Here is a 26675-nt window from a genome sequence, read left to right on the forward strand (position 1 = left end):
TGGTCAATAACTGGCCAACAGTGTATTACATTCTCAGTTTTCAGAATGAATCCTGCAGTTACACACAGTTTGGTGCTTCGTCTGTTCTGTACTTTGTACCTGCTGGTCACGATTAAATGTACATGAACAGCACAAATGCAACAAATAACGGTGGAAAACAGATAAAGCCTTGTTCACACTGGACTACAATTGCATGGGGACCTCATGTGATTTTAGAATTTACCCCCCACATCGGTGTTTGGTGGGGCGCATTTGCACGGGATAAACAAAGTCTGTGTGTTGCACTCAAATGTCCCGACTTATTGATTTGTGCTTGCTCCATCTCTGAATGGGTCTACATGCTGAGTAGCTAGATGAGGCTCTTGAATTTTCACCCAAAATGCCATCAAAGGTCTCATTAATGATTTCTACGGCAGGCTCTATAATTCCAGACCCGGAAGAGCAGAAAATACCAAAATACTCATCAAGGCAGTAAAATTATCAGAATTAATTCTGTGTTTAGCAAAATGTGTGTAATTCATCGTACATTTCTTATACATGGGATTAAGAACAGAGACGACCCATGGTTTTAGCTATATGTACATTTTGTTTTTCATTTCACCAGCCATTCGAAGCAGTGTCAAAAAGCTAATTTCGGTCACTGCCTTTAACATCTGGAGAGCAGACAGTCTAATTGAGCCTGTGGTGTGCTCTGAAGCCCGGGGAATTGCAGGTGACCACCCCTTTGCTGTACTGAAATCATGATAATGACATCAATACCCAGAGCAAGCCATCTTTGCTACCAAGGGGACTTAAAATTCTATTGGCAACGTGAGAAGCCAGATCAATAATGCTGTTCTGCTGATTTAGCAGGGACCAGAGATAATATTTGTTTCTTCTTATCACAGACCAGTGCGCCCATTTACAGCAGATCATTGGAAAATGTATTACTAGTTGCATTGTATTGTGCTTTGGGTTTTGCCTTTGTTTTGGGCTGCAGAGGTAATCACTGCTCTGTGTCCAAACGTTATTAATATAATATTAGGTAGCGCAGTGAAACACTGGAGAGTTGCTTACTGTTTGAGGTGTATAGCATTGAACAGACACAGGGGGGCTGGAAATTGCCGCTGTTTAGGTTTCAGATTGAAAACAACCACATTTTAGCTGCATACCATGAATGCATGCAGTGTGTTACAGTTTACAGCACAAAGAATTATTCAGCAACTTAAACAAACGGCTCCTGTGTTCAAATAAAAAACCCACTAAATCACAATAACGGCAGGGAACGGAATTAGCCATTACTTTTTTTTTTCAAGCACAAAAGCAATTCATCTCCGTCTTCCTCCTGTTCTATTTCTCCCAATCAGCATGTATGCCAATTTTTTCCCAAATACATTTGAAAGAGAGCACTTTTTTTAGAAATAAAAGGTTTTTTAATTTCTTTTGATTTGGCAATGTTAAAGGAATGTATGATATCATAGAGCCATAATGTTTTACATATTTGTGTCTATATTTTTGTGTGTGCATCTGTGTTTAGTGGAGGTCTCAAGGGGAATTTCACTTTATTAATGACCTTCACGTGTGATAACAGATGAGAATATCAGCATATTGTTTTTGTTTTTATGGAAATGAATTACAGTTTTGGAATTAAAACATGTACCTCATGCTGGGCCCATAATACGCCGCTTGTTTTTGTGGGTAATATTTCATGACTCTGCAGCACTTTCCATATATTATATGGTCACTTTGATGATTCTGTCCCCTTTGCTCATGCATACGCATATCATGCAGGAGCAATATAAATTACCGTGCTTTATCTAGCAGATTCCAATGAGACCGGGAAATGAATGCCTGGTTTATATTAGGCATATGAAACAGAATGATATCTAAAATAAAATTCATGACACTAATGAGACATAGACCTGCCATCGTTTCTCAGGCAAATGTATTAAACAACAGAACATAAGCACCAGAAAAGAAAAAAAACTCATATTTCTTCTGAAACAATGTTGACATAAGTGTTGATAGCTCTTTCTGATATATTGCCCTAATTTTAGAGCTGTGGAGCAGGGGCGCTCTGATCTACGGGACTGTGCGACTCTGATTCCTTCTCAGCTGTGAAACCTTGGACATCTCCTGAGACCAATTGAAAAAGCCCTAATGGCTTCTTCCATGCATAGTCCTAGCCCTCAATCTGAGAGAGAGCATGTAATTGAAATTCCTCCCATAAAAAGTTCAGCATTTGGGCCTGCCAGGGCACAGGTCTCAAAGTGCACACTAATTAAATACATGTAAAATATGATATCTCTGACTATCTTTTGATAGTCTGAGGCTATATAGTAATTAATCATGTACATAATGAATATTAAGTCAAAGGAAGCTTTTCTCCACTTTTCTCCAGAGTGAAACATTCTATTTCTATAAATACTGTGACTGCTCAACAGGATTTTACTGAAGCAAAAGCGGAAAGGGTACTCATTTATTGTATCTTGTAATGCAAGAGAAAGAATAATTAGCCAGCTGGAAAAGGAGCTCAAGTACTTTTGAGCACAAATGTTGCACGTTGACTTTTCTTTGGAGGGACATTACCCAGTTGGTAATATTTCTGTATTAGCTTATATCAAGAAACAGTGCTTTTCTCTTGCTTTTATTTTTTTTGACAAATTGGTACAACTATGTCTAACACATCAAGGGTTTTCCTGTTTCCAGATCCCAGCACCCTGAATATGACTAGAGGTTTATTGGCTAAAATCCCAAAGCTGTAAATCACATGTAGGACACATTATGATATTTTTATGTAAAAAATCTCTGAAATAAACTAAAATAGTCAGAAGTGTCAACAATAAAATAAGTGCAGGATGGAGCTACTTTGTGCTTTGATTGCTTTCATTTCCCCTACCAGCCTGTTAATCATACTGAAGTATTCCAAATGTAATCCCATCACATATCTGACCTTTTGGGAGAGGCAGACATCAGTACAATTAGAGTGTCATAGAAAATGCTGCTTGGATTTGATGCAAATCTCCTTTAAAAATGAGCACTCCCTGCTGACAGCGGGAAGGGGTGTGATAAGATGCCAACTAGGTGTAACTGATAGCACTCCTGATACCATGTATCCACATGCAATTTAACCTTTTCCACCGCCATCATAAAGCATGTCAGTGGAATAATTGGACATGGAGATAATGTGCTAAATGAATAATAAATTGCCTTGAGTATGAAAATCTCTATTTCCACTAACAAACGTAGGAACATGTGTTACTTGGGTCTAAAGCCTGCGTAAATCATTAAAAGACTGTGATTCAGATCTGTTTTTCGCTAATCCACCTTGAGGAACAGATACAATGTCGTTTTAATCAATGCCGCTGTGTGCAGTAGATCAGCGTAAGCTTTCAACTCGGCTTTGCTTCGGTGCACTACTCTAACCTGTGCAAGTTTAAGTTTTATGTATATTTTATTTATAATTTATATTAAAAGTAGCGGTGCATATAAATAATGAACAAATGTACTTCTGGATGAAGCAGTGAAGCAGATATACTGATTAACTTATCATGAATATATTGTTATCATCAGGTATGTCAGACAATAAGTAACCAAAACCAATTGCAGTACAGATATGCCAAAGATATGTTTAGAAACAGCATCACCATTACACTGTTTTTATTTCTTAACTGTGAATCAGCCTCCTCAGTACACATCTTGGTCACAATTGTTTAAAAATGTAATCTAAGGGATCACCGTTATCATATGTAACTATTTATTTTTTAAAACTCTCAAATATTGATATTGGTTTTGGCCTAAAAAATCCATTATCTGTCAGGCTAAATAAACGTAAAATGTAAAATATTGAATTACTTGACAGCTTATTGCATACATCAATATTCTATGGAAAAAATAAGTCTTTATGCCTCTTGACTGCTTTTAAAGCAAACCAGTATGGATAGTCATGGAGGTCTCTTGTAACCATTTAAAGTTGCTCATGTGACACGACCAGTTTAGACTAAGGGCAAGATGCTGCTTAATTGCTGAATCTTAGATTGTTTTGCCCCCACTGCTCAATTTTCTATCCCTCAACGCTCCAGGAAGGCGTTCAGGAAGCCTAAGCAGCCATTTGGAATTCACAATATAAAAAATAGCATCAGCAGCGAAAACAATCGCCGTGTAACTGGAGGAGAAAGGCGACATGAGTGAGGGGAACACATTACAGAAAAAGGCCCAATCTACTTCCTGGTGCTCCCAGTTTGAATTTCAATCAAATTAGCATCTCTTAAACTCAAAGTGACCCGTCTAGCTCCATTTCATCTGAAATGCTGATGAGGTTCATGGCACAATTATCAAGGCAGACATCTCTCTCAAGAGGCTAGCCTGTTGATAGCAGACAGGCCATTGATAAATTGAATTATTTCCAGGGCCACAAAATGGCAGAGAAAGAAACATTCTGTTGAAGACATGACACAAAACACACACACACACACACTCACACACGTTAGATGTATAATCACCTCCAATATCTGTATATTTAGACCATATTCCAAGGGGGTGGTCCAATAATGTTTCAGGAAATAGGTCGTTAGAAATTAACCATTAGCATCCTGCTTTCAACTTGAGGTCTGACCCAATATCCGGGTAAAACTTGTAATTACTGTCATATGCTTGTGTTTATGCTATTTTTACTGGAGCTGCCAATGGTGCTCAACGGGGAGATTCCAGGCTCTTACAGAGTCAGGAGGAAGGCTGTCTGACTCACATCCGTCTACCTATTGATTTTTTAAACCAGCAAAGGTATGTCGCCATGCCACTCAAGTCAACGGTAATACTATTGTGACATTCTGCAGGTCTAAATGTGACCTTTACAAGATGGCAGAATGCAGTGCTAGCACACCCAAGCATAAAGCCAAAGCTACACAGGAATGGCTTCAGAACAACAATAAACTGGAGTGGCCATGTCAAGAATTTGAAAAAGGCTGTTCAATCATGATCCCCGTGCGACCTGACAGAGCCTGAGCAGAATTGCAGAGTCCAGCTGATGGAGCTGAGTTTTCTCATTTAAAAGTGATTTTAGATGTCTGATTCATCTGAAAATTCATAAACTGTAAGTACCACGACAGATTTATATTTACAAATAGTACATTTTAAAGGGCACCATTTAAACATCTGTGCAAAAATATGCACCTCACACACATTATTATTACTATTACTATTATTATCAAATGGGGATGGGCTTAATGGATAAAAGAAGAAAATGTACATGTAATTTACATGCGATATATATATATACATATATATATATATATATGTATATATATATAAAATTGTCTGTAAACTCAAATGACTGTTTATGGATAAAATAGCCAGGCAGGAATGTCTGTTTTTGGCAAATCCAGCCAATTAAATAACTGACAAATCTATGACCATAAAGCAGTCCTGCTCACTGAACATTGCCCACACTGGTCTAATACATCCAGAAATGTTTAAGTGCTAGATACCATGTTAAAAATGGTATGGCAAATATGGTATGACTATTGACAGTATATACTGTCATATTGCTCAACCCTGTTGTCACAGTAATTTAACACAATATAACATGTTTGTTGGTAAGCCTACCAAAATCCATTTCTCTACATTTTAACATGAGAAAAAGTTTTTAAGAGTTATTTGTTGGTATAAGCAGTTGTTTGGATGATGAGGATCATTGATGACCTACACTTTTTAAATAGCACACCATCACCAACATAGTCTTGAGCAGAGAGCAGTTTCATGGCTCGTGAACTTGTGTACGTCCCTCTGAACCGCGCAAGCTGAATCTGGATCTTTATGAAATCTTAATCTACTGTGCTTTAAATAAACACTAACACTGTATGTACAGAGAGGAAGAACAAGGCAGTGTGCTGTCAGGCGGCAACGATGGAGCTCCTTGGAGAGCCTTGCAAGCAGTCCTGTCACTGATATAAATAGTGTAAGCAGTATCATTTAGTCTCCAGAACTGCCTCACATTTATTGACAAGAGCTTGAAAAATACAACAGACCCTAACGCTAACACTAACCCATTACTGGGTCATTTCAACATTACAAGTCAGCTGTTACCAACTCTATTAACTTAATAAAAATGTCACATTCGAACTGTTCATATGTCATTACAAAATAAAAATGAATGGTAATGATCATTTTCAAGATAATTATTAACGATAATCAACTCATAGCTGTCCTGTAATCCCACTAATGAATGTCACGTCCTCTGTTAGAGAGCATCTGCTTTGATCATTCTCAATGATACGCTCCTTGGAAAACCCATGATCCACAGGCACGGCAGGACCCGGCCATGTTAAGTTACAGCAATCAATGACCTTGTTATCGAATACTTACACTGAAGCTCATTAATCAAAGAGAAATCAATACATGTAAGCCACTTATTCATACTGTATATCTTAATGTGCTCTCTTTGTGAAAATGATTGGTCAAGACGTGTCATTGTCATCTTTACTGCTCCTCAAGCTACTGTGATAAGGACTGGTGGTCATTCATAAATCAATAACAATTAAGCACCAGATGGTTAGTGCAAGTTCAACTAAATGTACTACAAAATAATATTCAAATACATTCAAATTACACCTTTAATCCTGTAGATGTTATCTGTGTGGTAAGAATGTGTTGTGGTTGCAGTCATTATCATTATCATCAGCGCAGATGAGGAAATGTAATTATTAAAAACTAAAAACCTGAAAAGAGGAACATGAAAAACCACCTCGCTGAATATTATTATCAATGAATTAATTATTTCAAACTGTACTGCCATGCAGTTTCACATCTGCTGGGGAGGTGTCCACATGAAGAATTCCTGTACAGATTATCACCCACTTGAGTCGACTAATTGCTTGCAGCTGAATGTTCTAATTGAGCCACAACAGTCCTAAGGCTATTTTCATAAAATCATTGTGCTCATGAATATAATATGCCAGCCAGACATAAAAACAACTTGGAGTGCCAACAGGATCTATCAAACTCAGCGAAGCCTCAATCCAATTCTCCACACTTCAGGACCACATCAATTTCGGATGTTTAAGAGTGAATACAGTTTTCCACACAAGTGCTAATGTAATTTTGTCCCACACACTTAAATTAGCCGGCCAGGGTAATTATGGCAACAAATATTTTTGGCTCTTCAATCCTTTACTGATGGAGGCTGTACAGTAAGGAAAGACCGTTTCTTTCCACACGCAGTGTGTGCAGTGGGTTACCCACATATGGAAGACTTCAGCTGGGTTGGCCTCAGCAAGAGTCGAAGCGCAGACCAGAGTTTTGAGAAGTGAAGGGCTCAGACCTCATAGCGATGAAACAAACATTGCATTCCAAATACAAATAAAAAAAATTCACCACATTTCTCGATGGAGGATAATTATTTTTGGCAGCTGAGGCATTGTTTCATTCGTTTGCTTCCTCCTGTATTTTAGTCTATTTCTGTAAAACAAGAGACGACAGAAAACAAATCACTAATTAGTCCCATATGTAATCTTGGACATTTGTCAGGCTGTCCTCTAATCTATTTTCATGACAGTGGACCGTTTTAAGTTTCTGCACGGATCATACAAACGCTGCTTTCATGATATAGACCTACATAGACATTAAACTGTGCATCTTAAAATCTATGCCTCACTTTCACATCGACAATAAATAAATATGCTCTCACACTTTCTATGGTTATATATTTCAGAAGAACTTGCACGTCTATGTATGGCACTTTATGTAAATATGCCAGTCACTTTTTTTTGCATCAGTTGATCTCTCTTTTGGATTCCTTCCTGCGGTATCAGATGTAAACTCTTGTGAGGTTCCTTTTGGTGTGATTTTTGAACCCACGCACCTGAGAAAGACCTTTTGTATCACAGGACTTTTTCTTAGAACGCACATATCTCTCTCTTTGCTCTGAGTACAATGGCTCAGCAGTGACATTGAAATGCTAAAAACACATTTAAAATAACATCTGAACTACGGCCCTCTGGCACTCTCAGGATATGCATATGAGGAATGAACCAGGGTCCTCTACAGACGGTGGTGGAGAGACTGGGATTTGTTGTCAGGTGGCTCCTGCTGGGTCAGTATTTGTGCTTCAGTGGACTGTTTTTGTACGAGCGAGGCTGAGGGCAGCATAATACACAGGGCCACAAGCAGGGAGCAGGCAGGCTGCAGCCTTTCAAGACAGACAATGTGAGTCAGCTATCTGACTTCATCAAATAGGGCTTGACAATAAGCCCCCTGAATACAAGAGCTCTACTGTTTTATTTCATTATTTTTTTTATTTCCCAAGGCAGCTTGCCAGAGTTGCTGACGGTCTCATACCGTCCAATATCTCTCTCTGTGGCACTCGTATGTCATTCCATCCCGTGCACTTTGGCTCAGATGGCATCCCTATGTGACAACTGGTCTCATGTATAAGGTCTCATGCGCACAGTGTTGCCAGTGGAACCCTACTGAGTTGCGTGTGTGCGCGCAAGTCCATGCACCTCCGTGGGTTTGTATTCCACACTAAATCAACGTGTCTTTGCACATGAGTGGTAGCTACGGAGACGGTGGCTTTAAAATGTGGGACGTCTCTGTGGTCAGTGATCAATCTGTACTGCAGTTTTCACAACAAAATGTACTTGGAAGTCTCCAATTTAAAAGTACCCAGTATGCAGATAAAAAATTTTTTTTATTACATTATATGATTCAATATTATGATTTCAGCATTTATATGTAAACAGTAATTTAATGTAATTGGTCGAGCTTTAACTATTTTATATACTGTTGGGTAGTTTAGTCTAACAGTGTAACAGTGCATTATAGTTTATAAACTGAGCATATGTTTTGTAAGTAAAATCTAAATATGAAAACAAACTAACAAACTATACCTGTTAAATAATTGTAACGTAGGGAAAAAGTGAAATATTCGTCACTCAGTGGTTGTGGAGTAAGTATAGGTAGCAAAATGGAAATACTCAAATAAAGTACAAGTACCAAAAAATTGTACAGTATTCAGTAAACAGTAAATCTACAGTATTTGAGGAGATGTACTTATTTTCCACCAGTGGGAAATGCTCCGATAATGATCCTCAGGAGTCCAAATATTTGAGATTTATTAAAAAGGAAAAAAAAAGAAAAAATTAAAGTTGAGAGTTGAGAGAACGGTTGCTCTATTACAATAATTTATGATTGGATTGGCAATATATTAATTTACATATTGTATACATATTTTATGTACCACAAATGTATTTTTTTCTCTCTATCTCTTTGTGTTACAGACACACAGCACACACACACACTGCATACTATGCCGCCACACACACACACACACACACACACACACACAGGTACACATCACATGGATTTTGCTAAGAGCAAGTGGCTAAGCTTCACTAATACGACAAAACAAAGCTAACAGCGATAGACTAATGTTAGCATACTGTGTGCACATTTGCAAGGTAATGTCTTTAACAGAGTCAATTACAATAGACAGAATAAGTAACTCCTGCAAGCCGGATCAGATCTGCAGTTTGTCAGTCGTGTCAAATGAGGAAAGACTGATTATAGCTCTTTGTTTCTGAGAAGGTTGTTGAAAGGTGAATTTGTTATGTTCATATTTTGAAATGTGAATGTTGTATCCATCGTGATTTTTTTTCTGACTAATTTCTGTTAAAAAATCTGTTCTGTTTTCTCTTGTTTATCAGCCCTGCTTCACCTCCCAAGTTCTGTTGGAAGTTGCTAATTCTCTTTCGATCAGGTTCAGCTGTCTCGGTGTTGCTGCTAACATTAATGCCTTGCCTGTCAGCATCAATAACCTTTTTTTTTTTACTCCACACTTGCTTTCAGTTTTGCTATTTTCAATGGAGTAAATCAATCTGACGACAGCCCTGTTATTCTCCTTGGCGGAGGATTTTACTCCACAGGCAAAGGGATGCAAAGGATTTTTTTAAGCACAGGAAAAATGGATGCCAACAGGGGCAACCAGGCAAAATGAAATGGTTGACAGTGGTCCATATTGTTGCTCAGGGCAACAAGGCAACCGTTACTGTTGAACCCTGTCAATTATTTTCTAAGGGCCCTGTAACTTTGGCAGATACCTCGGTTTGGAATCAATTTTTTGGCAGTGCACAGAGATGTCTGCAGTTTTACCTTTGTGACATGATCTTGTAGGCATCTGGAAGATAGCAGTTGATGTTCTCCATCTGGAAAGGGTCGGCGTCGCAGATCTTGTCGTCTGTTCGGCCATAGTTGGCACTTTCGATCATTATGACATCACTTCCTGGACACCGCAGATCGATCGGGTAACCCTCACAAGACAGCTCTCTCCGTACTAAGCCAAATGGCAGAGCAGCTCGACTAAACCCTGAGGGGGAAGGGAGAGAGAAAAGAGGCTCTATCAGTGCAAATCGAAGAGAGATGTGTAGCTGGGCTGACACAGAGGAAGGCGGTGTGAAAGGCAGAAGACACAGGATATCAGAGCTGGGTGTGCTGGATATATTTACACAAAAGCAGCATTTTTGTGCACGTGCATTCTTTTTCAATCAAAAAGCTGTAACTCTTTAGCAAGATGAATCGCGCTGATATGTGGATGGTGAACCATGGATTGGACTACCAGCCTGACATACATCAGTATATTGAGTGAACATTTCAGATCTCAACCGCACCAGTGAGCTAATGGTGCTAGTATGTCATCCCCATGACTAACTGGTCCTGAAAATCGATAATTGTCAGCAAAGTCTAGTTTGTCAGTTAAAATGTCTGGAGCATTGTAACAACTAACGACCGTCTATGTACAGTAAGCACACTGAAACAACACTCATAATCTGACAGTTGATGTGATGGTAAAAAAAGTCCATTAAGAATTAATTTCGTAAAACCTTTTTGTTTATTAAACAGTCTGCCATCACAGTTTTTTCTTTGTCATCCTGCTATCCAGTGTTTCCTTTCAATTTGGGGACACAATGTCATCGCAGAGTCCATCACTAGAGACTTGTGGTTTACTTTTTCTATCCAAAATGAAAAAGTACAACAAGCATCTGTACAACATGAGTGTAATTTAATCCACTTTGCAGCACTGACAATCGAAGGGCAGGCTGTTTGGAAGCTGAAAAAAAAGTTTGTGTGTCTGTGTGTGTCTGTGTGTGTGTGTGTGTGTGTGTCAGGGAGGGTGAGGGGGTAGGGAAAAATAGAAAAGAAATCAATATTGTGGCTTTGTGCTCTACAAATGTGAACAATGCCAAAAGCCACACTTAAACTAAACATGAACTACATACATAACTTACACCAATCAAAATATGGGATATTTCTGGTCAGAGCAGCTTTCTGCAGCTATGACATGTCAAGTATTAGAGGAGAGTGGCATAGAGCTTAAAGAGATTGCCAGCTGCCCCTCTGTCGACTTTAACTAAACCAGTGGCGGCACTGAATAATAATACAGCTTCCGTGCATGCAGTGGTGACTCCACTGTCACCTCCTTGAATAATGGTGTTGTTACCTGCAACTTGGTTGATGGCTGTTGTTAGTGTTTCCAAAGCCTCTATTTCCCTAATGAGGTTTAGTTCACAGTCACAGGGGAAAGAAAAAAGAAAGAGTGTCATTACTCCTTCTTGTGCACAAATTTGTTTGTCACCTGGACAAGTCGGACCGATCCATATGTGCCATTGTTTATAATTACAAAGCGTTTTTTCTTTTCATGAGTCATCCCATGAAATGTTCTTTGTGTGGCAACAGTTTACTTAAAGCCACTGACTCCAGCTCTGCTATATTGGCCTGGAAACGCTGAGTTCATTTTACCCTATTGGATGCTTCATCAATTAACTACCAATACAATTATCTTGTCTGATTAAATGCTATGCTACAATAGCAGAGAATTAGCATTCTGTATTGTACCCCTCGCCAGGAAATACTACTGTGGTATTTTACAAAGGAAGATAAATGTCAGTTTGTATTGCCTGATCCTCCATTTGTGCACCAATCAGGTGGAAGTACTACTTCTAAGGTGCTCAGTGAAGAGCTCAAGGTACACAAAGGATATATCTGTGTCTGTATGGAGGAGGGCGGCTGGCCTATCTAACCTCTATAAGACTTTATTTGTTTGGGAGCATACAATCATCAGGGAAGGATCTTTTTTCCTCTAGTTGTTCTTTTTGACAGCAAACTTTCTCATGTGACCAATAGGCATGAAAAAGAAAGGCTTTCAAATATGACAGGTTTCAGCCATATTTCATTTTGCAGCCCCTTTTCTCTCTGGAGTCAAAAAGAAACGCTTAAGGTGATAAACAATTTATCAGAGATGTTGGCTTGAGAGAAAAAGCCCAGGTGGAAAAAATGAAAACACGGCATGTTAGAAACAGGACTTGACAGCCAATCTTGAGTCCATGTCAATGCACCCCAGCATAGCTCCATCAAAAGTCAGCAATACAATGTGTAGTAACTATAAGAACCTATGTAAAACATCCGTCAATGCCACATTACAATTTCTATACTCAAACCATGACTTGAAAATGGCAGATGTATAATGGAGACACATCTATTGCTTTTCTCTCACCCGTTAGTCTTATCAAAGAAAAAGACAGCTTTCATATTGCCCTCATATTGTGGAACTGAGATATTTAAAAGCTTTTTATAAAATATAAGACACAAGCAGAAGAAAATAACATATTATACCTCAATAAGTCTAATAATCCAATATATGAATATATATTCGTATGAGTATCGTCAATACTTGAAACAAACAACATTTCTTTCTATTAAATGCACTGAATCCTGGCTTGTCTTACAATAGAGGTCACATAGACTTCACATGGATCAATTGGGCAGTGGTTACGTATGGCTGGGTGGGATACATTACCTTGCATTGGCCTACTTTGTGGCTGGAAGTGAACTGGTTATTTGGCCATGTGCAAGACCTCTGAGTTTGATCTCCAAATCCACAGCCAAACCCACTGATGCCCTGCGTCCCGGGAACACTGTTATAACACTTAAATCACTCTGCAGAGCCTTTATAATCTCATCTTCTGCTTTTATGATTTAGAACTGATGCAGTCCCCCTGCATAAGAAGGAAAACAGAGACCGGAGCAATGAGGAGATAAATGTGTGCTCAAGAATACTGTAAGAGTCCTACTGAAATACACTAGCAACCATTTCAACCATGCTGATGACAGGCCCTGTAATAACGGTGCATTTTCGTGTGCAAATCTCTGGAAATCAAACAAAATTGCCATCTTCTAAGCGCACTTCATTCGCCAGCTGGGTTTGTGCATCATGGGCCAAAAGCATAGTCGTAAACAACCTCAAAAAGCCTCTCTCCATTGATTAGGCCTGAGGCTGAACTACTTTCTCACCCTGGTGTTGGATGGTATTTTTGGTTCATGGGGAGATGAGTGACACAGACACATCAATATGGGGACATACGATACGCAATAGATGAAAGTCCTTATTACAATTTAGTCAGCAATCTTCTGTTATATTCTACAATGTTTTGTACAATAATTTTACAAAACATTTTGATTCAGTTCACTATCTTTCTTTTCTGTTTCTCCTCTTGAAATACAAATTTCACTCTGAAATGGTGTGATCCAGCAAAATCATTTTCAACTACAACATTCATATACAGAAATATCCACTGGTCAAAATAAGCTAAAAGAAAAAAGTATTTATTTTACTATACTGACGTATTAAAATCTGATCCTGGTATAATTGTTTTATATTGTATAATGGAGGGTTTACGTGACTACTTCAAATACATCCTCTTTCTCTCTTTTCATACAGATAATATGAGGACACCAAAACAACATCGATCACGGTCTGGCACGACAATGCATTGCAATTACAACAGAATAATATGATCACAGTGAATCTAACATAAACAAAATCCAATGCTTACTGTCTCACTTAACTAAATAATGTCATTATTCAAATGAGCCAGAAAAGTAATCATTATTTTGCTCGTGGGGTCATTAGCATAATTATTCAGGGAATGCATGATATGAAGATTATTTACTTTCTATATGGTAGCAATATGTCCTGGATGTTTAAATATTGACAATATAAGACACCTACATTCTTTTCCCTCGGCACTCTTCCTGATAAGTCTTCTAAAATCCCATCTAGAAAGATCTCAACCGTTTATAGCACTTGTTGCTATATTGTGTTTCAGGGGCCTTTTTACTTCTGACCTTTCTACAATTGGAAAAAGGCTGCTGAGCAAACAAAATGGCGCCACACAAAGCGCAGACCACTAGTGCATAGGTGCAGAAGCATAGCCACATGACTGCAAGTGAGAGGAGTTTTTAAGTTGTGTTTGTTTCAGGTTGTCACACACACATATGCACACTGTTCACACTCAAAGGGAAACTCAGCACCCTCCTCTTCACAGGTAGCACACTTCAGACACCTCCTCAAAATATGAGATGTTATTTTACTAGCTTTGATGTACTTTCACTCTGTGATAGTGCACCCAAACCTATACAAGGGCTGGAAAGAGAGATGCCTATCAATTAAACACCTACAGTAAACGGAGGAGTTTTACAATTCTCTGCACGAATTAAACGCCAGGAAGCAAAGGATCAAGGCATAGTCAATAATATTATTATGTGGAAAGCTCAATCCCGTGACCATGGCAACATGGTGCAGCAGATACATTACTGGTCAGATCCTTATCACGGCCTTGCTGACCCTCTTCCTAATCAGCCATTCTGATCACCCACCCCACCACATCACCACCATCACCGTTAAAAAAGCATTTCAAATCCTCTTCATCAGCTATGTAGCAATATTGATCTGAGAAATGATCACTGTACAATAGCAAAGCATTGAGTTGGGGCCCTACCCTTTCTTTCCCCAGTCTAAATTGTAAGCCTTGAAAACACTGCATATTTTACAACCAACATGTTCAAATTAGAATTAGAGCCAATTTTCATTTCATCCAATAGAAAACAGCTGCTTGTTTTTTTTCTTTTACAGCACATGATCACTCAACCTCTTGACATGTGCTTATTCTACATGTTGTTATCACATGCTAGTAATTGATTTTGAACGTTGCACAGGAACTCTATTTCCATGGGTTATAACACTTTATTACACCAATGAGGAACCTCTATTTAAAGCTTCCCAAGCTGGCATTTACTGCCATGTGTAACCTTTGCCATCACATTAGGCCCGTGCAGAATCTGCTGCTGAAGAACTGTGAGAAACTCCCGTATGTGAAGGGGACCCATTATGCACTGTCTCTTTGGTGCTGTAATGTTTTAATTTAATTTTTTTTTTTTTTTTCACAGATGAGCCAAATCAATTGGAAAGTGACCATCTGGTAGGATACGAGTGTCACTGAAGCAGAGGTAATGAACAAAATGTCTTCCTATTTCACAGAAACGAGGAGTCATTAGGATCATCAGCCATGTAGGGACTTTCCACCATGTAGTCCCATGAAACTACACATTACCATCAAACCCAAAGGGACACACTATGGACATAAAGAACATGAAGAGTATACATGGCTAAAATGCAGCTTCTGAAACAGCTGTACATTTAATGAAGGCAACAAACGTGAGTCTCTTTCAATTAAATAATCTTATTCCATTATTGCCTAGCGCTGATTATGCAGCATGAATGACAGAGGAACTATTCTGCTTTTCATCAGGACTATCTTGCTTCCAGTAAATGGTTTTCATATTAAAATGACCCTTTGTAACTTGAGTTACACATGCTTCCAGAGTTAGTCCAGGGGCAAAGCAGAGGCTGATCAAAAGGCCTATTCAGACTCTCATGCTGCCGTCATTGTGGCCAAAGCACAAAGGAGGTCCCCAGATTATTTTGATGTGAAACCAGATAATTTTTCTGTCGAGAGCCAATGAGAAGTGTGACGGGGACGCTCCCAATGCTTGTCGTCTACCGTTAACGCACTCCTTTGATTTTCCTCGCTGTTCTGATGAGAGCTAAACAGCTGCTTGTAAATGAGCTAGCATCTCTGCTCGGCCTGCCATTATTCTGCACTCCTGAGCCGACAAGGTCGCTTGCTGGGGGGATTTGGGGTGAAAGAAAAGTATGGCCTATAGCATTAGCTTGGAGCCACAGGAAACGCAGCTTGAGTGCTCCAGGTTGTGCCCCCCCCCCCCCCCCCCCCCATCGTACAAGCAAAGGAAGTCTGTGAAGGAAAAGAAACCTTTAAGTCAAGACTCTTCCCACAGTGCTGATTCTATAATCCAGAGATATCCTTTACAACAGCATGCATTCTTAAGAAGTCAGGTCCACACAGGGGAGGAGAAGAAAGAAAATATTGCATATATCCTGTAAACAGCAGGGTACAAGGTAGACTGCTGACTTTGTGTGGCCATTGTAAAAAAAGAATTACACCACTGGTTTGACAGATATTAACATTATTTTGAATTTCTTAACATTGACTTTAACCCAAGACCATGTTTCTATTTTCTCCACTTTGTGTGTTGAAAGCTGATGTCATTACAGCCAACGACAGTCACTCATGTAGAGGTTTGTTCTCCTCTGTAATTCAGCCCATAACATCTGTAGATTATTAAACTCTTTGACAAGTGATGTTGAAACTACAATTTATGGGGCACAGAATACTCTGACACGACATCTTAGCTCATTTTTATATCAGAGATGATCACTGACAACCCAAAGTTATTCTGTAGGGGGAAAACTATTGATTTTTCTGTTCTTATTTTATCCATCCATCAGCACAATGCACAGCGCCAGACTGGAAAAAAAAAAAAAGAAATTTGCACAAAGCCATAGTGGTCTTGCCTTAAAAAGAGAATATTTTAACAGTAAAACAGATAAGAAGCCATCTTCAAAAAAAGAAATATAAAAAAGAGAAGATCCCATATCACATTATGTAGTGTCAAAATGCGTGGAATACTGGTTAATGTTAGGTCTTTGAAACCTGCTTGCACAGAGAGAGGGAGACGGGAACAGAGAAAGATATTGGGAGAAGGAGAAGAAGAGGCGAAGAGCAGCAGGGGAACGAGCATTTCAACCTCATTTGTATTCTCCACCATCCAATTCACTCCAGTTCATTTACATCTCTGCTAGTTCCATAGCAACAGCAGGGGGGCTATCAGGAGCATCTTTGATATAGGTACATGACTCTGAAAAAGATCTTGTCATTTCTCTCTGAATAGACGCCATGAAAAAAAGACTCAGATCCCACTCCCCCTCTTTTGGTGTTAAGGTGGGCTTCTCTACGCTGAAATTTACCCTGCCAGAGACGTTTTTACATTTACTGTATTTCCTCATCCCCAACCAGCACTTGCAGACGCATAAGCCTGCACAGGAAATGCCATCATTGCACAGAAAAGAAACATGATCCTGTAGCTTAGTGCTTGATGATTTTACTGTGTTCAGACAAAACATGGACACTAACAAAGTCTGGGAGCCAAGACAGGTTTATGTTTCTTTTTCTAATCTAGAAGAATTTGAACAGATACAAGGCATCAAGTGTTGCTGCCAGACAAAATGAAAATTCACTGCACCAGCAGGAAAACACAGCCTCATCAAATTCCATGTACACTTGTATGTAAATCAACCTTAAGGCCTAATTAAGCTCTATGGGGCTCATCAAGGTCATAAATCCCCTTTTTTCATAATGCATTATTGACTTCACATCATCTGCACATGTCGGCTGACTGCACTCGCACAAGCACACAATGTCATCTCACTGTCTAATATCGGATAGCCCTGGGGCTTGTGTGTGTATTTGTGAGTGTGTGTGTGTGTGTGTGTGAGAGAGAGAGAGAGAGAGAGAGAGAGAGAGAGAGAGAGAAAGAGAGAAGGGGGGAGTGCTTTTTAGGTCACACAAAAAAGCAAGGACATCTTCTGGTAATGAAATGGCTGTGATGACCATCAAACATAAATTTTGTCCCATGGTCCTTAACAAATGGTCACTGGTAGATTTGAGCCTTAAATTACAGCACATTTTCAGATTATCAAGGATGGGTCAAAGCTGTTTGCCTGTCATTATCATGACAGTGTTGAGGTAAATTTGGGTACAATTTTAAAAATTCACATCCTTCAAACCAACACTAAATTAAGAAATCATGCAGACTGAAGGCTTTTTCAGTATTAGGCGAGCTCTGATTTAACCTGACTTTGTAAATTTTACAAATTGAAAGTGAGCTGACTGCACTTTAAACATGTTTTGTTTGATTAGCAGAGGGCTGATCCTATGAGTCATTCTCAGACAATTGATATAGGGCAGTCCCTGCTAAGAGTCATGGTGCCTTTTAGCGACGGCAAGCTCTTCGGACCTCATTACTCAGCTTTATCACCGACGGTATCAAATGATCCAGAGTTTAGATGTGATAAGGATGTGAGTCACATTTTTTGAAAAAGACCTTTCAGACTTGATTTGCTATGTGTTTGTCAGCTCTTCCTCTGGACTATATCAGCTCCTCAGTTTCCATTACAAATGATGAAAAAAATGGACTCAGATACATTGGGTAGCCCAGACTTCCTTCTCTGCTCCAATGAAGCGATTGATGCGCCTCCATTCAATAAGGAAGCATTTCCCAATGGGTCACCAGTGGCAGTACACACAAATGAGAAGGGTCCATCTGCTTGGTTTGCATTCCCAAAGTGCACTTCCTCAAGCAGACCACAGCAGTGGTTCCTCTTCCCGAGACTCTGCCCTCATGTGTATGCATTTGTGCCACATTATTCAGCTAGTGCTTCAACTGACCCCCACCTGGCATTTAAATTCCCTGACCAACCGGGTAGTCATGCCCTGATGACACGACTGCTGCTCCAACTGAATTCTTTATGCAGCTCTTATTCAGACTAGACTGCAGACTTCTAGGTGAGGCAGTTTGTTATGTGACACAATGCTATTTCACTCAGATACACTGGTCTCCTAGGCTGTTGTCTCCTGACTAGACTCACTCAAGGTTATGCACATATTCTGCACACCTACAGAGTCCTTATCTGACAAATGCAACACAAGGGATGCAATAGTATTTTCTTTTTGATGAAGATATATATTTTTTTAAAACCAAGAAACTATAATCTTTTCTTCGTTTCAAGGATTCCACCTCATAACGCTTGAAGAGAAAGCTGGCCAAGCTAAAATTGAATTTTACTCTTGTTTCAATTCATCAAGGATTTATTGGCTGCTATTCATTATAATCCAGAGGCTGAATATTATCTTGATGACCTTCCATGCCACATGTATTTTTTCCCTTTAGTGAACTGATTGTTATAACGTTCAAAAGAAGAACCCCCCCCCTCCATTTTTTTATTAGAAACTTTTAGATTTGGATTAACCTCATTTGAATCAAGTCCACAGACTAAGCCTTCTTCCTAACACAGTGTCACTCCTCCATCTGTTTCCAGCCCTCACACGTCACAGCAGGGGCACTTTGAAGTTCTCATTTAAGGATTTATCAGATGTCTCTCATGCTTATCGGCCTTAATTATTGCTTGTTGGCTATTTAAAAATAATTTGGGGACTTGTGGGGGGGGTGGGGGTTAGGGTACAAGAGCAACTATTAAGCAAGAGGTAATGGTCCAGCTGAGCCGAGTCAGTATTATAAAAGACACCCTTATATACAAAGAGGGGTTGATTCAAAATGACTTATTTCATTTTATATTGATTTGTAATGTTTCCACAGGGGATGACTATTTTCTACAGTCCATCATTTACTTGAGAAGGGGGTCTTAAGAGCAGAGGCCCAAGCCCTTGACATACGGACGCACTCAGGGGTCATTAAGACTCAAAAGGTCAAAAGCTGAGTCACATGCGGTCAAGTCGTAGTGATCTGCCGGAGCACAAATGGCCCGACCTGACATGTGTTATGTTTGACAGGAAGTAAACCAGCACTTCATGACACTATAAGGATGGCCGACAAAAAACGGTGCAATGAGCTAAAACAACTTTATTACTGACTCAAAGCATATTTTAGCAGCCTGCTTTTGGTCAAGAAGGTTTTGGACGAGCTTCAGTATAAAGAAAAGGCTTTAAGAACTTTGAACAAAAGGGGAAAATACTGAATGTACCAGTGAAACTCTGCAAGTTAACAAGCTTCATAAATGTGCACTCAGGGTTCCTTCAAAAGGCCCTGGTTCTAAATCCTTTATATTTATGGGCGTAGTTTCACCACCCCTCGTTTACAGGAGCCTCTTCAGGATTTATAGCTGCTCTAAATCAGGACTGAAAGCAAGAGGACAGAGAGGATTCCACTAAGGGCAAGCAGGAATATCTTGCATCTGACTCTTAAGAGCAAAATGTGAAATCTGTTAAATCATAAGCCTTTGGATATATTACGTTATCTTTAACAGAATCTGTCATTACATGTTCTGCAATCAGTTTTCATTGCACGACATCCAAACTGTAACCACACGTTCCGTGCTTCAGTGAGCAGCATCCTCACAATGAAAACGTGATTACATACCCCTTGAACACCTGCAGATTGTTGTTGTTTACATTAGGTATTTCAGCTTATATGGAATGGAAAACTCACAGGCATGAGTCAATGGTTGCATAAATAGCAGTTCTCATAAGACCACTTCAATGCATTCATACCTCAGTTGCTCTTTTTCGCTCAAATCAGGAGGTGCGGAGGAACTGAATTGCTCGCATTGATAAATACATGTAATTCACTCTATAAAGGAAAAGTGCACAGCATGCACAATAACAGTTCATTCATAACAGTCGGCATCAGACTCTAATTCACAGAAAAAGCTCAGACCTATAGAGATAGATAACAAGCGAATATTGCAATGCTGCACTCCTTGTGACCTGAACGCTGCAGTCTAATCACCTTAAAATTCCACAGCGTTACAGTAGCAAACAGGAAACCAGGCTACATTTGCCCTTTGACCAGCTGAGCTGGTTCATTTGTCTGGCGTGAGGTGTACACGCTGGTTCCTGTTTGAAATACCATCTACACTGCATAATCAAAAACATTGTCCTCATCTGGCCCTTCCAGACAGCACATCAGCAGTCCTTGCGTGAGGTCTGTCTGCAGTCCTTGATGTCCACTACACAGGCTCTACCAACATAAAAATACTAAGGCACTAAAGAGCGTGTGCTATTTCTGTTATCATAGGGGTAGCTTTAGGTGTTTTCTCAATACACATGCCTTTTGCGTTACAAACACCAGAACCTTTAAAATCAAATCCTGCAGCCAACCCGAGTTAAAGCCACTTTTTCACTCTACCGCAGCAAGTAACAAATATAGAACACGGGAGCAAACAACGAGACAACTTTTAAAATGGAGGCATATCTCTGACAAATTGAAGCCTGCTTATACAAAGATGCCCACATACTGCTAGTCACATCTGCCACGGCCAGATCAGAGACAACCAACAAAAGCACAAAACAATAAATGTTCCATGAATAATAGGTCTTTGGTTATAGACCACTGCACTGGAGATTGATAAGTCATATTTGTTTTTGTCTGTATGTGGGATTCAGAGAGGAGACTCGATGGGTTTGTTTTGTAGATTGCTTGGGATATACTTGTTAGGGGCCCACACGTTTCTACCTGGGCAAGAACAAAGTGAGACAAAGCATGACGGTAAAATCCAAGGCAGACAGGGACATGTGGGTAGATGACTAATCTAGGGTGCCTGAGATCCCACCCAGCGAGGGCCTCATGGGACCCGTGTGAATGCCCATTATCCACAAAGATCAGCACCGAGAATGATGGGAGAAGGTACGTTTCACACTAAGTCTGAGGCTCTGTCATGCTGAACCACTCTACTAGACAAGTCTGAAACCCAATTAAGGACCATGTTAGAGGTTGAGCACCATGTCAAGAAACACAGTGCTGTTGTTTTGTGCGAGAAGTCCGCAATACTCAAGACTTAATTAAACAAATAGCCACATCTTTGCAAGAGAAAACCTCTTTGTTTAGGTTCATAAAGGAAAAAACATACAGCTCCGGAGCCTAGAAATAAGTGAGACGTTGAGGGATAAATGGCCTCATGAAATACCATTTATAGTGCCCCTGCTATAACTAACACATGGAGGAGAGTAATTGGAGTTGAAACAAGGCATCCTGTCTCCTGTCTGAAATGCCACATCGGTGTCACGGCCGAGATCTCAGCATGAGTTATGGACGATGACAACACATAACAAACTAATGGTGCTTCCCAAGGTTACTTCTGCATAAATAACCATTAAGAAGAATGCTGACGCAGCAGCCCAAACCCACAGACACCTAACATAGGCCACCAGATTGGCATTAAAAACCTTTGGCAAGGGCAGTGAGTTAATAATTATGAGTTTCATACATTTTGGGTTAGTGGAACATCTTTATACTGCCTCCGTAGCCAGGTGAAGGGAGGGTCTGTGTTTGGGTGGGAGGGAGGAGGGTGGCAAGATGTCAAGAGCTCAACCATGCTCTTGCATGACAAACACCAACCTGGAGCCTGCAGTGACAAAGCCCTAATCCAGAAAATCCCTCCTTCCTTTGCTGAAAATCCTAATGAGGATTTGAAGTGCTCGGCAGGGAGGAGACCCAGGGGCTGTGGTTACACCTTGCCACTGCTTGCTCTCCCAGTCATTGTCTCCTTATCTCCTTATTGGCCAAGCCTGGCTGGCGATGAAAGAGACATGACAGCATGGTGGGCCTTCGTGCACAGGCCCCACGCCTGCCTGGCTCCACGGGAAGCCAGATTCCACAGTCTGCCGCAAACAACCAGGATGACATCAAGCGGGAGGTAGAAAGACAAAACCAACAGAAGTTGTTTACTAAAGACACACGAGACAAAGGACAAATTCTCCCCTTTAGCCTTAACTGTTTTAGTGCTGTTTCCAATGTGAAATAAATTGGAAGCCGTAAAAACTTAACTTAATAGGAAAATAAGCGTTTCATAAAATAATTACCTAAGAAATGATTTGTTTCTATTAACAAATTAGCTATGGTCCAGCCTTTTCAAAGTACCTTGAATACCAAATTAAGTGGTCAGGGAACAGGAGTGTGGTGACGCAGTGGGGTACTATTCTTTTCCACGGACACAACTCTGCCACAAATTAGTACTTCAAAAGCACAGGCCTACTGCCCGTGGTTTCGCTTGACAGACAGTATTTAGATTTTTTTTTTTTTTTTAAAGATAACACACAAACGCAAAGCTGCTGAGAAAGAGGCCCCTAGTGGAGAGAATTAAAAGCAGATCACTGGGACGCACAGACACTGTATCTTTGCCTCTGAAGAATAGACTAATGATAACTGGATGTATACTTTACCTGGTTTGGATTTACCTGTTAGATACTAATCTGCTTCCCATGACCACGATCAGCCTACATATACTGTACTTAGGTGTGACATGAGGGCAGGCCAGAATTAAAAGTTCACAGAGTGTAAAAAAATGAAGTAATATAAATATGCTTTCATGGTTACAAGAAAAGGCTAACCAGAGCAAATAGTTGGTTGTATAGCACTAGGAGGTGCTGGATCCTGTTCCTGCAGGTTCTGGCTCACATTAAGCCCTGGGCTTTTATTTCCAGTAATTACATTTCAGAACCGCTTGATTGTCTATTTTACGCTATTCATTTTGAGATGAAGGCTTTAAGTCTCTTCTCTTTTCCTTTCACGTGGTACAAAAAAGAGGACTTTTAAAGGTGCCCTTCCCTGTTGCCCTTGAGAAATCTCAAGTGCTTCAAACATTTCAAGCTTTGAGGAGAAACAATAGTGTGGTTTCAGAGTGTATTGAGGGAACAGAAATTCTCTGTGTCAGACAAGTTCACACAAGCCACTGAAACGCAGCTTTAATATCACAGGGAAACTCTTTGTGTGCCCTTCACCTCACAGACAAAACCAGCACAGGTTGCATAGTAAAGGAAGGACAAAATGCAATCCAGAGAAAAAAAACTGTTGAATCATTGTTACACAAAATCTATCCTTTAAAATGATCATATTTCTCTAGAATGTGGTCTTTTGCGTATGGTAAAGTTAGCAGACTATAAAGCCAGCCATGCTACAAGATGAAGACGAATCACAAATCCTAAAAAGCATCCTCTATGTCAATACAGTGATTTTATTTATCAGTTGGTCATATTTTTCTGATCACTGATCATTTCATGACAGTAAAGTTGATCACAATAAAGTGAGATGTGTCAAGACAAATACCAGAGAAACAGACACATTTTCTCCTCATATATTCTTGGCACTCTGTCTGGCATGTTGCAAACTTCACCCTCCCTACCTCTTGACACAGAATCCTTGCTCTGCTCTCTAATTCTGTCTCACCGTAATTCTAACAATCTTCTGGAAAGCCTTTGAAGAGAGCGTGTGGCTGAGCTTGGTGTGAATTGTTATTCTGTCGCTGATACTGACAAATCCTTTCAACCCCACCAGACTTGACTAAATTATTTTGGAAGACATGTGAGCCGATTTAACCATGTGTTGCAGGGGAAATCACCATCGTTTTTTTTTTTTTTTTTTTACATTTTACAAAAAAACATTATTACTTCATAAATAACACCTTCACCTCATTTCTGGTGGGTTGCTATGGTGACATCCACAGAGGACACCAGTAGGATAAAAAGGAAATAAACCTGCTGCTTTAAAGAAGATCACTGTGAATGCCAGAGGGCAAACTGGTGTTGATGCAAAACAATATCAAAGCAGGTCAGAGTAAAGCATGCTGATTAGAGATGTCTGTTCCTTCCTGACCTAACTCACCTGCCTTAGTCATCTGTGTTAAAAACGACTCAATAAATAAATCTTGTCTCGGGGTATTGAATATAAACCAAGCTCATTACTTTGACATACAATGAGCCCTTTACAAAGCTGGAAAATATTGAATAAATCCATTATGACACTATTTTTGACTTTAAAATTCAACCAATGGTGCTTTCAATTCAGTATTTCACAAAATCTGAGAAGTTTGTGAGACACAAATGAAAAAAAAGTTAAAACTGATGCAGCAGACACCAAGATATCCCGTCTTTTAGTCCCCAAACGCCAAAAAAATGGGTTCCCTTTCCCTAATGCAACTCAGTAACCTCTCCTTGCCTGATAAATACCTGTCTTTCAAACTCCACACACGGAGTTTGTAATGCAGACTTTTTGTTAAAAATACTGTCAAGAAAAGAGCCTCAAGAAAAGGGAAGTCTCAAGCCCAAGCCGGCATCATCAGGGGTTATTTTTTCAGACTTCGGAAATCTCCCTCCAGAGCCACAGAAGACATGATACAACTGTTCTAACAGGCTGAGTGGTACTCCTGGTGATAAGTAAACTAAACTTGAAAACTTGATGCGTAAAATTGGTGCATCTTTAATTAAATTGAGGCCAAATTGTAGAATTTACACGTGATAACCTTTTATAACTGTAATGAAATGTTTGAGTTCTATGTTATAACCAAAATCCCAGATGATATGTAGTCTCATATCATTATGCCGATACTGATATTGATATTGATTACAGTATCTGTGTCACAACAAGGCCCTGGGGCGTTTGTAGGAGTATGCACAAACTGCAAGAGCACTGGCTCAAATTTATGTTCCAGGATTGTCAAACAATCACAGTATATAAAACTACCTGCATTAACAAAATAATTGTCATAGCTTTAACAGTTGTACCTTGACTATAAACAATACTGCATTTAAAGAGTAGCCGTTCATAAAAGGGACGGGGAAAAAAAGAGCTAGTTTTTTTTTTGTGCTGGCCCTAGTAAAACAGTAGAGAATAAGATGATTAATTCCACATCCATATCATTAGGTTCACAAACTCCAGGCCCCAGGGTTCCTTTGATATGTATTACACTGTGCTATATATATATATATATATATATATATATATAGCATAATTAAAATAATAAGCCAAATCAATTTCAGAAACTAATGTCACTGACGGGGTTGTGGATGCATACAAGCAATTTTTCAGAGTTAAGATCTGAGGAAAATAAGGAAAATGGGAGATGAAAGGCTTCGAATGGCAGTGAGTCAGCTGAGCAAATACAGATCACAGACATGTATACTCGTCGACACAAGTCCAACCGATGGAGTCAAATGTGGAAGATGAGACATGTATTGTATAGGAAGGGGTCAGACAGGAACAATCCCCCACAGCTACAGTTTCAATCTTGGCTGTGTGTCTCTCTTCCTTCACACGCAAAAAAACAAGGAAATAAAAACTAACTTTAAACTATTTACAGCATTCCACTATCCCATTTAATTCAATTATAAAAATGCATTAAAAAGATATTAGGGGTTGGCGCAGTTTAATGAAGCATGTTTACTTGGGGATACTGTTCGTAATGAACTGTTTCTGGGCTGATCTCTGCGGCTGAGATGGGAAATGGGAAGGATGTGAGGGCGGAGGGGAACCAACAAGAGGAAAAGGTGAACGACAAATGTCATCAATAAATGGTTTCTTTTGTTGTTAGTCCTTCTTTCCCCTGATTTGGAATAAGCACTTCCTCGTGTAGTGAAGTCACTGCTTACTCCCTCTGTTTGCCTGGGGAGTGTTTACATGATGTGTCACATCAGAATGACATGGAGTCACCTGTTAGCAAGGAGTCTCTAACCCTAATCACCCTATCGCATCCCCTTTGGCAGATGCACCCTGACCAGCCATTAGGAGTTAGTAGTGTAGTGTAGTGTCAAGGTCCCTCACTGGCTTCCCACCTTTCAAACACAGTTCTATGGCGTGCCGGGTGAAACCAGAGGCGAGGTCAACGGGGACAGAAACTCACAGGGTGGCGACTATCTTTCCAGCTCCCTTAATAGGTTTAC

General features: G+C 39.8%; 1 protein-coding gene across 1 annotated transcript in view; it reads right to left on the bottom strand.

Moving 5' to 3' along the window:
- adgrl2a (adhesion G protein-coupled receptor L2a) overlaps positions 1-26675 on the bottom strand; it is a 72583-nt gene that overhangs the window by 44744 nt on the left and 1164 nt on the right. Inside the window, exon 2 of the mRNA XM_070908621.1 lies at positions 10126-10339. Within this exon, the coding sequence (XP_070764722.1) occupies positions 10126-10339 (214 nt within the window). The remainder of the gene's footprint in view (positions 1-10125; positions 10340-26675) is intronic.

This window comes from Enoplosus armatus, chromosome 7, assembly GCF_043641665.1.
Source record: "Enoplosus armatus isolate fEnoArm2 chromosome 7, fEnoArm2.hap1, whole genome shotgun sequence".
NCBI classification, from domain to species: domain Eukaryota; kingdom Metazoa; phylum Chordata; class Actinopteri; order Centrarchiformes; family Enoplosidae; genus Enoplosus; species Enoplosus armatus.